This window comes from Wickerhamomyces anomalus (genome assembly GCF_001661255.1).
Source record: "Wickerhamomyces anomalus NRRL Y-366-8 unplaced genomic scaffold WICANscaffold_1, whole genome shotgun sequence".
Taxonomy (NCBI): domain Eukaryota; kingdom Fungi; phylum Ascomycota; class Saccharomycetes; order Phaffomycetales; family Wickerhamomycetaceae; genus Hansenula; species Hansenula anomala.
In genome coordinates, this window is record NW_017567110.1 from 2,083,648 (window position 1) to 2,099,764 (window position 16,117).

The window sequence follows — 16,117 nt, forward strand, 5'->3', positions numbered from 1 at the left end:
ATACTACACATTCATATATAAATGCACCCAGAATGAGGTTCAATATCTGGTTTATATTCTGCTTCCTATCAGCAGTATTGTGTGAAAGAGTTATCAAAACAAGTTCTCTTTTAACATGTATGAAAAGTTCACAATTAACAGCCTCATACTTTGATGTTAGATTTTATCCATCAAATAAAACAGTGGAGTTTGATATCAAAGCTGTTACAACCATTAGTGGTGATATTGTTGCACATGCTACTTTGATCACTTATGGTATTAATGTCTTGGAAAAGGATATTGATTTCTGTCGTGATTTGAATCTAAAAGAATTATGCCCACTGAGTGCAGGTAGAATCGATGTTGATTCAAATTATCAATTAGGTGATAGTATCATCAAGATGATTCCAAATATTGCTTACACGATTCCGGATTTGGATGCTCGTGTTAAAGTTGTTGCTTATGCGAAAAATGATACAAATACACCTTTAGCTTGTGTTGAAGCTGTTTTAACCAATGGTAAAACTGTTCAAACCAAGTATGCTTCATGGCCAATTGCAGCCATTTCAGGTCTTGGTTTAATCACATCTGGTATTGTTTCAATTATTGGTCATTCCAATACTGCTGCTCATATTGCTTCAAATTCTATTTCTTTATTCGTTTATTTCCAAAATTTGGCAATTACTTCAATGATGGCTGTTAGCAGAGTCCCACCTATTGCTGCTGCTTGGGCTCAAAATTTCCAATGGTCTATGGGTATTATTAACACATCGTTCATGCAAAAGGCAATCAAATGGTATGTTCAAGCAACTGGTGGTCACTCTACTATCGTTGTCGAAAATTCAAATATTCTTTCAATCTCTGTGCAAAAAAGAGATTTCATTGAAAGTTTATTGAAAAGAGCTGCTCCAATTGCTGCTGATACAGGAATAACTTTATTGAAAAGAGCCGGTGATTCAATTGATGAATTAGATGATAGTTCTCTATACACAACAGATGAACACAACACAAATGATATCACGTCCAAGATTTTGATTTTAAGAGGTATTCAAAGAGTTGCATATTTAGCTGGTATCGAAATCTCAAATTTCTTCTTAACTGGTATTGTCTTCTTTTTATTCTTCGTCTTTGTTTTGTTGATTTGTTTAATCTTTTTCAAAGCATTAGTGGAACTATTGATTAGATCAAATATCATGAAACAACATAAATTCAATGAATTTAGACAACAGTGGGCCACAATTATCAAAGGTACGTTATTTAGACTGGCCTTGATTGCGTTACCTCAAGTGTCTTTGTTAACTTTGTGGGAATTTACTGAACGTGATTCTCCTGCAACCATTGTTGTTGCAGTGTTTTTATTATTGATTGTCTTTGGGTTATTATTATATGGTGCAACAAGAGTTATCTTGATTGGTAGAGAAAGTTCAAGATTATATAAAACACCAGCTTATCTATTATATGGTAACATGAAAATCTTGAACAGATTTGGATTCTTATATGTTCAATTCCAAGCTGATTACTATTGGTGGTTAGTTCCATTATTAGGTTATACTATTTTACGTTCAATCTTCGTTGCTTTGATTCAAGCTTATGGTAAAGCTCAAGCTTTATGTGTTTTCATTATTGAATTAGTTTATTTTGTTGCTTTATGTTGGAAAAGACCATATATGGATAAGAGAACAAATGTTTTCAACATTTTAATTCATCTTGTCAATTTTTTCAATTCTATTATGTTTTTGTTTTTTTCGAACTTGTTCAAACAACCTCAAGTTGTTTCATCAGTTTGTGCTGTTGTTTTGTTTGTTGTTAATGCTGTTTTCGCCTTGTTTTTGTTAATTTTCACAATCGTTACATGTACTTTATCATTGCTTTACAAGAACCCAGATACAAGATATCAACCAATGAAAGATGATAGAGTGTCATTCATTCCAAGAACTGAAGCTGTTGAAAAAACAAACAAAAAAGATACAGAATTATTAGCTTTAGGTGAAACTGTGTTGAAAGGTCAACAACCTCAACAATTAAATCAGATGCAAGATTCAGAATCAGATTCAGAAAGTTCAAATAAATTCCCACAATCAAGAATCCCATTCAACGGTAATGAAAGATCTCGTTCAGATTCATTGAACAGTAGCTCACAAGTTGAACCATCAAGTGCAGTCTTGGGTACAACTAACAATCTAACCAGACCGGGAATATCGTTTGCTGATACCACATATAGAGGTAATTCAAGATTTAATCTCAATGATTCAAATGAATTCGTGAACAATCCATATGAAAATCCATATGCAAGGGCAAGACAAAACAACAATGGCAGTAACAATCGTTTTTGAAGTTGTTTTAAGTGAACATTTATTATAATTATTCCCACAAGTTGTGAAGTTTATTTTTTTTTATTGTTATACTTGGCTGTTTAAGAAGTATATATTGTACATTACAATACAGAGTTTATCGTGTTTAAAAAATAACAAAAAACTGTATATTCTAAATCTATCTAAGCACTGAAAGTGTTGAACCAGTGAATTTGATCAAAAAGAGCTTTTTCCTTAGCATACTTGACAACAGGGTCCTTTGGATCACCTCTAGCGGCAAAACCATGAGAAACACCACTGAATAAATCAATTTGATAACGAGCTTTAATCTCTTTTAATTTTTCTTCAGTTTGTTTTCTTAATTCATCAGTAAACAATGGATCTTCTTCAGCTGCTGAAATTAAAATTGGTTTTGTAACTGCAGCAACTTCTTCAAGTGTAACAAAAGAAGGATGGGCCAATGCACCAGCTGTGATTTTGGTGGAACTTGTCAATTGTTGAACAACATATTTAGCACCAAAGCAATAACCAACTAAACCAATAAATTTTGTATCAATTGAGCTTGTCAATTTTTCTAAAAAGGATTCAACAATTGGTCTAGTAATTTCTGAAGTATGATATGGAAACCATTTTTGAAGATCAGTAACGCCAGAAACACAATCATCACCTTTCAAAATATCTGGAATCAAAGTATAATAACCAGCTTTGGCAAATTGGTCGGCAATTAATAAAGCATTGTTATATTTATTACCATAGATATCGGTAAGGATCACGACAACTTTATCACTCTCTTCACCGGTAACATAAGTATTCACTGATCAAATTGTTAATAGGTATCCAGTTGGGTGTTTTTCAAAAGTTCCTACTTACAACCAAATAGTTCAACATGTTTTCCAACAGGTGTACCCTCTATCAAAATGTTAGAAAATCGACTTCATATCATTCTCAAAAGATGAAAACTCACCGTGAAGAGTGGATTGTAAACAACAGGTGCTAGGTGGATGGGAAGCCATTTCAGATCTCTTTTCTCGGTTCTTCAATTGAGCGTAGCACTAGTATGAATAGAAAGCTGAATTGAAGTTGAAAACTACCAAATAAGATTTCGATGGATTTCCACAATTTTGAATAGTATTAGTAATTTCTTAGATCGACGTAATAAATCCGGACACAAACAGATTTCCGAAGACCTAATACTATGTACACTTCAAAGCTTCAAAACTTAGGGCATTCCTGAAAAGATTAGCACCGTTTTATTTCAGATTTCAGCATGTCATGTCTTGATGTTGGAATCGAAATGTTGATGTCAGGACAGCTGCAAATTCAATAAGACTCTAGGCGCGACCTTTTCGTTGTGATCATTGTCGCCAGTGTGTTCTTGGCCCAAAGTTCAACCTTCCGAACAATAGGAGTCCATAAACTTCAAAGTGGTGAAGTTTGTGTGATCAAACTCTGTGTAGACATAACTTTTGAGGGCTTTATTGTGAATCATTCAATGGTTGAACAAGTTCCACATCTTTTAGAACTTGTGCTGTTGGATTACTTGCAGCTAGTGAACCTACAATAGTTATCGATATTTTTGACAATTAAATATCTATTTACACAACCACTACTTTCAAAACAGACAACTTGAATCACATTCCACAAAACTTTTGCTTGCCAAATATGCTCTGATGAAAGACATTAACCCAAGTGATAGGTACGCATTCTTCAACAACATTACCAGTTTTCTCCTTCAACTGTTCTTTAGTAGCAGCTGTAGTTGCATATGATTTGATCTCTTTAATTGTATCTTTGGTTTGCTTTTGAATCATCTTTTGTTCTTCTTCACTAACTGGTTCTTTGGAGGCCTTAGTTTTGAAAAGTTTTTTGATTCTTTTCCCACTCTTTGTAAGTTCACGTTCATCATCTTTTGAAGCTTTTGATATAACAAATGTATTTGAATCACTTTTATCTTTTTTCTTGTCCTTTTTCAACTTCAATCTATGTTCAATTTCATTTTTCAACTGTTCTACTTTTGAAGCTTCATAGTGTTTATCAACAACTCCAGCATCTCTCCCTTGTAATTTGTGCTTGATTGTTTTCAATTTTGTAACCACCTGTGAATAACCTTTAGCTCTTGGGGTGTATGTGTCAACACTAGTGGCAGATTCCTCATCATTATCTTTAATAATAGATAATGGTAAAGTCAATTCAGGGAAATTGGAATCTTCATTTGTCCTTTGTGTAGAAGTTTTTGAGCTGAAAGCTGTATCACGTTCAGTTAAGCGGTCTCTTTTAATATGTTTCTTGAGTCCGTTGAACGCTGGGAATAAAACCAAGTTGTTCATATCTTCTTTAATTTTGATACAATAACTTTGTGTGGCAGCTTCAATATTCAGAGTACAAAACACTGAATGTATCAAATGTGAATATCCAACCGAGCTAATCCAATTTTGAGCAAAAATATCAAAGAACAAATTGAGATCTTGATTACCCATATAATTTTTAACCTTCATTAAAGGGATATTATATTCTTTGGCTTCAAAAACACTGTTACCACTTCTAAACATAAAAACTAATAATGGATCGCTTTCTTCCAAAGAATGTTTGAAAATTGGTAATTTAAACCTTGAGGTCAAAATAATATCATTTTCATGTAACAATTTCTTATCAAAGCCTGTTGGAACCGGTAAAACAAGATAATAATCTATCAATGACGTAAACTCTGGTAATTCAAATGGAATTGCATGATCAATAAAAGATGCGTATTCAGTTCTTGTCTTCTGCAATGGGATTTTGAGAGGATCAGTTGTATTGAATAAAAAAAGAGGTTTGGTCTTTTCAGGTACCATAATCTCTAATTGGGCATCAAATGCTTGATTTGACATTTTGAACTTTTTGGCGTGCTTGATGATATGTTTGAAACCAAGCCCATTCATTACTTTTTCGTTAATATGGTGTCTTGGAATAACCAAAACATCTTCTTGGAGGTCTTCTTCACTTGCTGATGAATTGTCTAAATGCTTTACCATCATTATAGACTCTAACTCATTTTGAAGCACATTTGTAGCATTTGATATGCTGTAAGATTCTGACGTAGCAGTTGAATGAACTAGTTCTGCATCCTTGTGATGAACTGGGGCACTGAAAACAAATGAACTTGCACCAAGGCAGCACAAAAAAGACTTCAACAACATGATGATTTCTTAGCAAATTGTTAGCGATTGACCTAAGGAATATCTTCTTTGATTTGTTTGGTTGCATTGTGTATAATTTTGGGTCATTAAAGATTTGATTTTCAATTTCTTGATTCTTTGTGAGCGTAACTGACACAAAACCATCACAACAAGTTATGCAAAGTACCTTAGCTCAAACATTCATTGCCAGCAGAATTGCATGGAGCATTTGGGCATAGTTGGAAGCAGCATCTAAAAGTCACTATTCAACACGTATGTCTAGTGAAGACTGAACATTAAGCAGCAGTAATATAGATCCTAATAGATTCCTAAGCAAATAAAGAACTCCGTACCATGTCCTTATAGGAAACCGTAAATTACCTTCATCATGCCTCGTTTTCAATAGTACACCGTCCGCTAGCTAATCTCAACTTGTAAACCTTGGTTTATAAGTCCAATAGATGTTAGATTTGATAAAGTTTGTTTACCTTTCAGCTTATATTATTGGGCGGTCGCGCGAATTGCAAGTCTTTACCCTGAGCTTGCAGAACGTGTTCGCGACGCCCATTTATGGGATTGCTTAACTATGGTGAAAAATAATCGTATAACAAAAGGCTCAACCGTTTGTCTAGAGCCATTATCATCAACAATTAAACTCCAAGATGATCAAGAACACTATAAAAAGTTCTGTGCGTCCATTGGCGAAGATTCCAATACGCTCCATTTCAACTAGATCATTTTCATCTAAAACTGATGAATCTCCAAAGACTACACATTTTGGTTCAAAAACTGTTTTAGAATCAGAAAAAGAGAAATTGGTTGGTCAAGTCTTCTCATCTGTTGCTTCTAAATATGATGTTATGAATGATGTTATGAGTTTAGGTGTTCATAGATTATGGAAAGATCACTTTATTAGAAAATTGGATGCAGGTGCTAGACCAGGTGGTAGACCTTTAGATTTCATTGATGTTGCAGGTGGTAGTGGTGATATCGCATTTGGTTTATTGGATCATGCTAAAGCTCGTTTCAATGATGATAAGTCTACAATGACCGTTGTTGATATCAACCCTGATATGTTGGCTGAAGGTGAGAAAAGACTATTGGATACAAGGTATAAAAATGATGATAGAATTAAATTCTTGGTGCAGAATGGTGAAGTTTTGGATCAAATAGAGAGTAACAGTAAAGATGTTTACACTGTCTCTTTTGGGATTAGAAATTTTACAAATATTCAAGCAGGTTTGAATACAGCATACAGAGTTTTAAAACCAGGTGGTATTATTGGTATTTTAGAATTCTCAAAAGTTGATAATTCAGTTATTGACCTAGCTTATCAAAATTGGTCAAAATTCCTACCAGTTTTCGGTCAAGCAATTGCAAATGATTATGATTCCTATCAATATTTGGTTGAATCTATTCAAAAATTCCCAAAACAAGAGGATTTTAAATCAATGATTCAACAGGCTGGTTTTTACGTTCCTGAACCTGGTTACGAAAACTTGACATTTGGTGTCGCTGCGATCCATATTGGTATTAAATTATGATTTATAAAGACTTGTAAATATATGAAATAATGCTTCAATTTGTCGTCTGTTTTTTGTAACCGGACACGATTTTTTCGTCTTTTTTCGCAGAAAAATCAACAAACGTTAACTTGCAAAATGTATGGTGTTCTAACCTTTCATAGCTCTACAGCATCAACATCGAAAAAGTCCACTCGTTCTAAGACCAAATGCAAGATACATTTCACCAAAAGCTTTCGTCGATTGTGAAAATTCTAAAATCATCCCCGGGGTCAGTGACTGTACAGAACATTCAACGTCTTTCAAACATTCACAAGTTTGAGACATTCATAGAAACTATCAATGACAAAGTCAAAAGATTATCAATTGCTGGTAAGATCCTTGTGATGGATATTGATTTCATCGAGCTCCCTAGTAAGAATAAAGATCAAACCAGGTTTGAATTGAACGATGTGAGGTTGATTTTGGCCAATAATAACAATAGTTTTAAGTATGTCAATACTGAAAATGGTGAAAATATTTTGAAGAATTGTCTCCTCAACTATCCAGATTTATCCAAATTTGATGAAACCTTAGAAACTCTATCCATTTTTGATCAAGTTAGTCATGATGATTTTGATCTGTTTGATTATTACATGAAAATATATGATGCATTTCACCAGATACCAGAATTTGATGTTAAGATGAATACAAATGACAAATTTACAATCATTGTCCAAGATATGTTTGAAGTTAGTCTTGTAAATGATGAAAGGTTGAATCTATCAAGAATTGAATATAATGGAGAATGGAATGATAAAAAGCAAAAAATAAATGATGTTGGCTTACAAGTGAAATTTATCGGTGATGTTTCAATTGCAATTACCAAAAACATTTTATTACAAAATGATCTTATTTTTGATGATTCAAAAAAGAAAAAACTTTTTGATAGTAATGAAGTTTTCAAATCCAAGAAAAATTCCAATCTAACATTTCAAGGCTTCCAATTTCTAGAAAGTGAAGTTTTGCTAATATCAGAAGTCTTTAGTAACGACTTACCATCATTGATGAAAGTGCTGGTTGAGCTTCATAAGTTTTCTAAGTTGGAAAGATTTATTGAACAATTGAAACAAAACTTTACATTGATTGATAAGTTTGCAGATTTAGAGAATGAAGATGTTAGACTGAACGATTTTTTAAATGGTGAAAGTATAGATGAAATTGAAGTTGAACATCATTTTATTACCATGAGCTTAAAGCAACAACAAATTGAATTGAAGAGTGATGATAGTGAATATAATTTTACAATTGATACATCTATCCAACACAAACTAGATGAGGGATTAGAAAAATTGAAGGGAATACTCGAAAAGTAAAGACACTTGGGTAAGTATGGCAAACCAATTATAGAGTAATAAAGCTTTCCATTCAAAGGTATTCCTTTGTTTGTTTGCACAGACCTGAATATGCTTTTCCGAGTGAGATCCATGGAGATTCAAAGAACTATAGCTTGCCCAATGTATAGCCATGACGGTCAAATAATAGAAACATATCATCAAGATTGAATATCTTTCCCGCTTACTAGGGTCAATTGTTAAAATATGGTTGATTAAGTGTATAAACTCTGTAGACAGTCTAGGTGTATGTGTATAAATTTACAAATATTCGTAGCTTATATCCGACGATCTACCCGAAAAGTACGTTTTTTCGGCAATTTAAAAAAAGGCATCCGGGCTTTTGCATTGTTCGTTGCTATGGTTGCGAAAGCGTAACCAACTGTCTAAGGTGTACCTTTTGCTGGAAAGCGGCTAAACAGATGTAGAAAGGAAGATGATCCGTTACAGATGAATAGCAATAGTTTACACTATCCATGTTTTTTCTTTGCTTCTGAGATTTGTAGAGCTGAAGTTGACAACGCTCTTTGTGGAAGAGATTTCACTTTGTTGTCTTTGTGTGCCAAAAAAAATTCTCTTGAACAGCTGTTTGAAAGAAGAGCGCCAAGCAAAGGAAAAAGTCTTGGCAAAGCAAAGGGTGGCGAGAAAAAAGTGCGTGTTCGTACCGGGATAGCCTAGATACACATGTCGTTGTGGCAGTCTTCTCCTTTTTTTAGTGCGAAACTCTTGGCGTCAAGCCCTCCGTGAAACTTTAAAAAGAAACGCTGCTGGCCCAACCAGGCCTCCCACAATCTAAAATGCCAAGACCATCTCTTTTTTTGTTTTGGTGAATCGTGATGTGAACATTTTCGTTCGAACGAGTTGTTTTTTGGCCTGATTCTTCGCTCATCTCGATTTTAAACGCTGCGCAAAATAATAAAAATGTACTTTCTTGTAGGGCTCAATTGAGCAACCTTTGAAGGTACACTAGGCGTTTGTTAAAGGATAAATCGGGCTAAAGGTCATGTTGGCTTAATTTGTTGATGGTTGATGGCCCTTGTAACTTTAAGTATCATGTGAAGATACATTCTTCATGGTGATTTGAGAACAAGCGTGCAGTAGAGGCTAATGGCTAATGGCTAGTACCAGTGTACTCCCAACTAGTGATCAATATTCTTGATGTTTTACACTGAATAGTCTGCATTGCAAAACTGCAACGTCTGGTGAACTGTATAGAGATTTGTAAGAATATGTGATCAGTGAGTAGATTATATCTGGAGATCTTTAAGCCAATTGTTCTCTCCAACCTGAAATCAGTACCATAATCCATCACAATTGCTAATACCCTTGAGACCTGAGTGACGAGTGTGCAATTGGTGTTGTTGTACTACGGTTCCTTTTCTCTGGAAGTGTGAGATCTAGGAAACGCATCTATATTTATGGATCTAACTCTAGTTTCTGCCTTATTCTTGGGTCAAGTGCGTGTTCTTTGGTTACCTTTCCCCATGTACATTGCGTTATAAACGTGTGAAAAGTGAACCTTGGAAATGAGATCATGTAGTTGAAGTCAAATTTCGATTTCAACTGCCCAAGGAACGTTACAAATTTCTTCGACGTACTACAGTCATTGTCAAAAACTACAATCGAGATCAAACCGTTTTCTCTCTATGAGATCGTGACATGAATACAGCTCATGACTTAAACCATCTATTGCACTCAACCTGTACCGTTCCAGTCACCTTTTGTATCTCAGCTAAAATCGACTCCCTCAAAAGTTTGACGCACATTGATCATCACCAAATTGAAGCCTTTTTTTCTGAGTCCAGAAAACGAGAGAGGAAAAAAAAAAAAAAACGATGTTTCAATTTGTTGTTGTCAATCTTATTTTTTTTTTATTTTATTGTGCAGCGCTGCAAAATAATTGCCAACTGTTTTACTTCGCTCGTCGTTTTTTATCAACAACACTAGCATCGAATAATCTGGTTTTTCCTTCCTTTTACAAACCACAATCAGAAAACACCATTCTGCTCAAAACACAACACCAACACACTCTACCGCCAGCCGCTGCAATTGAACTGGCTACCTTTTTGTCGAAGATTAGAGTGAGATCTTAGTGCTTTTCAACCCTAAAGTCCATCGTGGCCCCCCATACGTATACCTTACAACCACAACAACAAAAACAACGAGTCATTTCAACAGACAAGCCAAACAACACATTCTTATTGAAAGTCATCAAAAAAGAAAGCTTACATTAATATAAAACTTTAGAACAATCATGAGTGCACAAGCCGTGAATAACCTTGTTCAACAACAACAAGTTCCAAGACAGGTTCAACAACAACAAGCCGTAGCTCAGGCTCAACAACAATTAACTGCTCAAGAACAAGAACTGAAGAATGCCACTGCTGAAACTTGGTTAGCCATTGGTTCTTTAGCCGAATCAGTCGGTGATGCCGATAGAGCTGCTGCTGCTTATGATGCTACACTAAGACATTCTCCAAATTCTGCACCTGCTCTAACCTCATTAGCCAATCTATATAGAGCTCGTGATATGTTTGCCAAAGCTGCTGAATTATATCAAAGAGCTTTGACTGCTAAACCTGATGCTGGTGAAACTTGGGGTCTTTTAGGTCATTGTTACTTAATGTTGGATGATTTACAAAGAGCTTATGCCGCTTATCAACAAGCATTATATCATTTAAGTAATCCAAATGTCCCAAAATTATGGCATGGAATTGGTATTTTGTATGATAGATATGGATCTCTAGAATATGCTGAAGAAGCTTTTGGAAGAGTTTTGGAATTAGATCCTAATTTTGAAAAAGCTAGTGAAATTTATTTCAGATTAGGTATCATCTACAAACATGAAGGGAAATTAGCTCAAGCTTTGGAATGTTTCAGATATATTCTACCAAACCCACCAGCTCCTTTAACTCAACCAGATGTTTGGTTTCAAATTGGTGCTGTTTTGGAACAGCAACGTGATTATAATGGGGCCAAAGATGCTTATCAAAAAGTTTTAGAAGCAAATCCAAAACATGCAAAAGTTTTGCAACAGTTGGGTTGTCTTTATTCTCAACAAGGCTCTAATTTCACAGATCCAGATATTGCTTTGAGGTTATTGAGTCAATCTTTAGAAATTGATCCAAGTGATGCTCATACTTGGTATCATCTTGGTAGAGTTCACATGTCAAGAGGCGACTACACTTCTGCTTATGATGCCTTCCAACAAGCTGTTAATAGGGACGCAAGAAACCCAACTTTCTGGTGTTCTATTGGTGTTTTATATTATCAAATTTCTCAATATAGAGATGCTTTGGATGCTTACACAAGAGCTATCAGATTGAATCCATATATCAGTGAAGTTTGGTATGATTTGGGTACTTTATATGAAACCTGTAACAATCAAATAAGTGATGCTTTGGATGCTTACAAGCAAGCTGCAACTTTGGATCCAAATAATCCACATATTCAAGCAAGATTAGAGCAATTGACTAAATTCCAAAAGGAAGGTGGTACAAATGGTGCTCTACCTCCTCCACCTCCTTCTCAACAACCAAGACTACCTCAAGGAATGTTACCTCAACAACAACAGCAACAAGCTCAAGTTCAAGCTCAGCAACAACAACCTGCTTTACAACAATTACAAATGAATCCTCAACATCAACAACAACTTCATCAGCAGCAACAACAGCAACAGCAATATCAACAATACCAACAGGCTCAGGCTCAACAACAGGCTCAGGCTCAGCAAGCTCAGGCTCAACAACAAGCTCAGGCTCAGCAAGTTCAAGCTCAAGCTCAAGCGCAACAACAAGCCCTTCAACAAGCGCAACAACAAGCTCAACAACAACAGTACCAACCTTCACCAGCCCCACCAGCTCCACAAACAAACAATAATCCACAAGAGATAAGACAGTTGGATAGTAACTTTCAAAGATCTTCTGTTCCTCCAAAACGTGAATTGGAAGATCAAGCACAAGGTCAAAGAAAAACAAAAAACAAAACAACAATAAATCAGCAGGTCTTTCAAATTTGGTCAATAATGAAGACGGGTCTGCCAAAAAGTCAGCCATTGGCTCTTTGATGGATTCTCAACCTCCAAAACCAACTGAATCACCTGCACCAACTCCTGTTGTACAAGAAGCTCCTAAAGTTACTTCTCCACAACAGCCAACTCCACAATCAACTTCTCCTGCTGACAACACTGTTGCTCCTGTCGAAGAACATAAGGATGAAGCTTCTGTTACTGCTGAACCTGAAAATGCTGTTGTTTCTAAGAAAGATGAAGCTCCAGTATCTGAAGAAAAGAAACCAGAGGAACAACCAGTCGTCGAAAAGAGTACTGAAACAACTGACAAAAAGGATGAAGAATCAAAGGAGGCTGAAACTAATGGCACAGTTGAACCTGCTACTGAAAGTGCCCCTCAAGAGAAGGAAGCTGAAGAACCAAAAGAAGTTACAATAAAACCATCTGAAGAAGCGATTGAAAAAATTAAAGAAGATCAAAAAAATCAAGAAGAAGAAGAAGCTAAAGCTGAAGAAAAGGATTCAAAACAAGAAGAACCAAAAGTTGAAGCTCCTGTAAGAAAAATCGAAGAAGATGAAGATTATGATGATGATGATGAAAAACCAAATGGTGAAGAATCAAAAGAATAAGAGGTTTTAAACTGAAAGAAAGAAACTTTAGTGATCGAAATTTTTGTCAATTTTGTCAATTTGTTTATTATATTGGTGTTAAGATATGAATTGTTTTTATATTGTTTTTTGTTACGTTTTTCTATGATTTGAAAATGAAAATAGTGTACGTTCTGTATCAATATAAGTTGTATTATTAATAACTAATAAATTCAATTGTAATAATATACAGACATTCATTCGATCATCATTATTGATTAGCTTTTTCTTGTATTTTTAACCGTTAATGATTTTACAACATTACGGACCCTGAAGTTTGGACTAATTGTTCGTTTTATATCTCTTTTTCAACAACAGTCTCTAAAAATTGTTTTATTTGAAGTAAGGTATCATTCTTGACACTTTCAGGTACCATTTCTTAGTGATGTTAGTAGGTCCATTTCATCTGTACGGCAAATTCCTCGATACTAACCTAATGCTTTTGGTTCAAGTTGTTGATTCAACCTGCTAAAATTTAAACTATCTTCATGGCTTATTTGGTCTAAATAATAGGTCAGTAATTAATTATTACGCATTAAAACTCAGCCACCTACCATTTGCTATGCTCTTTATATTATCATACCACCCAGACTCGGCTAACTTTTGCTTCAATGCAGTTGATATGCTAAGTATTGTTAGAAAAAATCATTTGTTGTAAAACAGCGATGTGAACTTACCGATCATATTCACCTGATTCTATTAGTCTTTCTTGAATCTTTGCTTTCAGTAAATCTGTTTCATTTGCCATTTTTTGATTATACGCTTCCACTTTTATTATAATGTGAGCGCAAATGGACAGTAGTGATTCCATGTTATAAGCATAGTTTATGATCTTTTGAAATTCATCTGGTTGGGCCAGGATCTTGGGGGTAACTGTTATATTTTCGCGATCTCATCAGTTGCAAAATCCTGGTGAACCCATAGCTGAGATTCAAAACCCAAAGCAATCAACAATTCAAGCCATTTTCGTCACTGAAATCTTGGAGGCAGGTTAATTGTATGCTTAGACTATCAAAATCACTCAAATTATCGGTATCAAGATTCTCAATCGCTCGGACTTTACCTAACACACAAAAGATTAAAATAACAACAATGGTTTCTCCAAAAGCGGCTCCAGAAAAAGCCAAAATTGTTAAAGTTGAACCTTTGGATTCAAAAGATGCTAAATGGACAAAGTTAGAAAAGATAACATATACTGATCCAAATGGAAAGGAAAGACCATGGGAGTGTGCATCTCGCCCAACAAGACCAAAAAGCTCGGACGTTGATGCTGTCGCTATTATCGCTATACTAGAAAAACCAGATGGCCCTGAGATTGTGTTGCAAAAACAATTTAGACCACCTACTGGAGGTGTTTGTATTGAAGTTCCAGCAGGCCTTGTTGACCCTAATGAATCGATTGAAACCACTGCACTTCGTGAATTGAAAGAAGAAACCGGTTACATTGGTAAAGTTATTTCAAAATCACCAACTATTTTCAATGATCCTGGATTTTGTTCCACAAATCTTTCTTTGGTTGTTACTTCTATTGATTTAGGTGATGAAAGAAACCAAAACCCAACCCCTGAATTAGAAGAAGGCGAGTTTATTGAAACATTTTCCGTCCCTATAAAAGATTTTGATGATCAATTGAGAAAATTGGATTCACAAGGATATAAAATCGATTCAAGGGTTCAAAACATTGCAGAAGGGATCAAGATTGCACAAAAATTTAAGCTTTGAAGTTCCTTTTATATGAAATCTAGTGATCTATGTCCGTTATGAATACACATTTTTTGAAATTTTTTGGAGTGTATAAATGTTCATCTATAAGCAAACAAAAAAAACAGATCAGAATTAGTCCATATTACAATTTACGGTCTTCAAAACCTCTCAGATATAGCTAAAAAGTCAAAAATTGCAGCAAAAAATAAACGACACCTGCAGGACTCGAACCTGCGCGGGAAAATCCCAAAAGATGCCTTGAAGATTCAAGTCTTTCGCCTTAACCACTCGGCCAAAGTGCCTTTTACAAAAAAGATAGATTTTGTGATTAACTGACTATAAGCAATAATGTCACGTGATCAAATTTTATCATGATTGGCATTAATTAGTCGATTTTAATTAATTATTTAGTATAATAAAATTCAAACGATATTATTCACCAATAGATCAGTCTATGACTAATTTATAATAATAAAAAATTATTTTTTTTTTNTTTTTTTTTAATTGTATCTGATGTGTATTTATAAAATGCTAAAATAATGTACAAAATCACTGGGGACTCAGTCTATGACTGATTTATAATAAAAGAGATAAATCAGAATAAAAACAAGTAAGAATGAACTAAAAAAGCTGGCCATTGTTATAATTGGAGCAATTGTAAAATTTGTGGAAATCACCAAGATATTCCTAATACTTTTCTTGATGAAGTCCTAATGGTTTGTTAATTAGTTGATTCTAAGGTGACTGAACCACTAGCTTAAAGGAGCTGAGCATGAATGCCGGATGAACCTGGAAATGGAAGTAAAATATGGCATAGGAATTGAAAAAAGAATTGTTGATCAATCAACATATGGGTTGGCTAACTAACTGACATCATCATAGTAGTGGATTGGGGAACGTTTGAGCTTCAGGTATCTGGCTGCCTCTTGCTCTATCTTGGCCAGGTCTGTGGTGGGTGGGCTAAGAGTGCGACGTCTCTTAGTTCTTAAGTACCAAATAAGCCCAATATAAGTAGATAATTGGAGCATTTTGGTTTTGTCCCCGTCCCAAGGAGCCACCAGCTCCTCAATTGTATTTTGATGCGTGAAAGTTGTTGCTAAATGCCATAATGCTTTGGATATGATGCAGTCTTGAAATAGGTGGACCACTGTTTCTGGTTGGTCGTCTTGTTGACAGAGCGAGCAGAACGGTAATCGTAGTCTGGGTGCTTCATCTGGAATAGTTGATGAATTGAAGTGATATTTCTGATCAAACAGGCCTAAATTGAACAATTGTAGTGGTTCTAAGCTTCCCGGGGCAGTTATTTGGTGCTTGTAATGCTTGTACCTTAGAGATATTATAAATTAATTATAATTATCATGAATATAATTATAATGCGATCATGAGCGCCGATGAATTAATATTTATTTTTTTTT

General features: G+C 34.9%; 8 protein-coding genes and 1 non-coding gene across 9 annotated transcripts; 5 read left to right on the plus strand and 4 right to left on the minus strand.

The window, feature by feature from the left end:
• Positions 1-32: 32 nt before the first annotated feature.
• On the plus strand, positions 33-2,312 carry FLC2 (flavin adenine dinucleotide transporter FLC2; the record flags this gene model as incomplete). The annotated part of the gene is made up of 1 exon (XM_019181237.1): positions 33-2,312. The coding sequence occupies one exon, from the start codon at positions 33-35 to the stop codon at positions 2,310-2,312; it is 2,280 nt and encodes a 759-aa protein (XP_019041697.1).
• A 161-nt stretch (positions 2,313-2,473) lies between these two features.
• AIM2 lies at positions 2,474-3,304 on the minus strand (the record flags this gene model as incomplete). The annotated part of the gene is made up of 3 exons (XM_019184427.1): positions 2,474-3,105; positions 3,162-3,200; positions 3,256-3,304. 3 exons carry the CDS (start codon positions 3,302-3,304, stop codon positions 2,474-2,476), a joined length of 720 nt encoding a protein of 239 aa, XP_019041698.1.
• A 618-nt stretch (positions 3,305-3,922) lies between these two features.
• On the minus strand, positions 3,923-5,467 carry WICANDRAFT_76659 (uncharacterized protein; the record flags this gene model as incomplete). The annotated part of the gene is made up of 1 exon (XM_019184428.1): positions 3,923-5,467. The coding sequence occupies one exon, from the start codon at positions 5,465-5,467 to the stop codon at positions 3,923-3,925; it is 1,545 nt and encodes a 514-aa protein (XP_019041699.1).
• A 641-nt stretch (positions 5,468-6,108) lies between these two features.
• COQ5 (2-hexaprenyl-6-methoxy-1,4-benzoquinone methyltransferase) lies at positions 6,109-6,990 on the plus strand (the record flags this gene model as incomplete). Its single annotated transcript, XM_019184429.1, has 1 exon — positions 6,109-6,990. One exon carries the CDS (start codon positions 6,109-6,111, stop codon positions 6,988-6,990), a length of 882 nt encoding a protein of 293 aa, XP_019041700.1.
• A 188-nt stretch (positions 6,991-7,178) lies between these two features.
• MED1 (Med1p) lies at positions 7,179-8,324 on the plus strand (the record flags this gene model as incomplete). The annotated part of the gene is made up of 1 exon (XM_019184430.1): positions 7,179-8,324. One exon carries the CDS (start codon positions 7,179-7,181, stop codon positions 8,322-8,324), a length of 1,146 nt encoding a protein of 381 aa, XP_019041701.1.
• A 2,272-nt stretch (positions 8,325-10,596) lies between these two features.
• CYC8 (transcription regulator CYC8) lies at positions 10,597-11,901 on the plus strand (the record flags this gene model as incomplete). Its single annotated transcript, XM_019181140.1, has 1 exon — positions 10,597-11,901. A coding segment is annotated over one exon (1,305 nt), but the record flags the coding sequence as incomplete, so codon positions are not given.
• A 1,392-nt stretch (positions 11,902-13,293) lies between these two features.
• On the minus strand, positions 13,294-13,746 carry SUS1 (Sus1p; the record flags this gene model as incomplete). Its single annotated transcript, XM_019183014.1, has 4 exons — positions 13,294-13,376; positions 13,432-13,500; positions 13,553-13,623; positions 13,676-13,746. 4 exons carry the CDS (start codon positions 13,744-13,746, stop codon positions 13,294-13,296), a joined length of 294 nt encoding a protein of 97 aa, XP_019041703.1.
• A 344-nt stretch (positions 13,747-14,090) lies between these two features.
• YSA1 (ADP-ribose diphosphatase) lies at positions 14,091-14,720 on the plus strand (the record flags this gene model as incomplete). The annotated part of the gene is made up of 1 exon (XM_019181223.1): positions 14,091-14,720. One exon carries the CDS (start codon positions 14,091-14,093, stop codon positions 14,718-14,720), a length of 630 nt encoding a protein of 209 aa, XP_019041704.1.
• A 192-nt stretch (positions 14,721-14,912) lies between these two features.
• WICANDRAFT_t23 lies at positions 14,913-15,004 on the minus strand. The gene has a single exon. It is a non-coding gene; the product is annotated as a tRNA-Ser (tRNA).
• Positions 15,005-16,117: the final 1,113 nt, after the last annotated feature.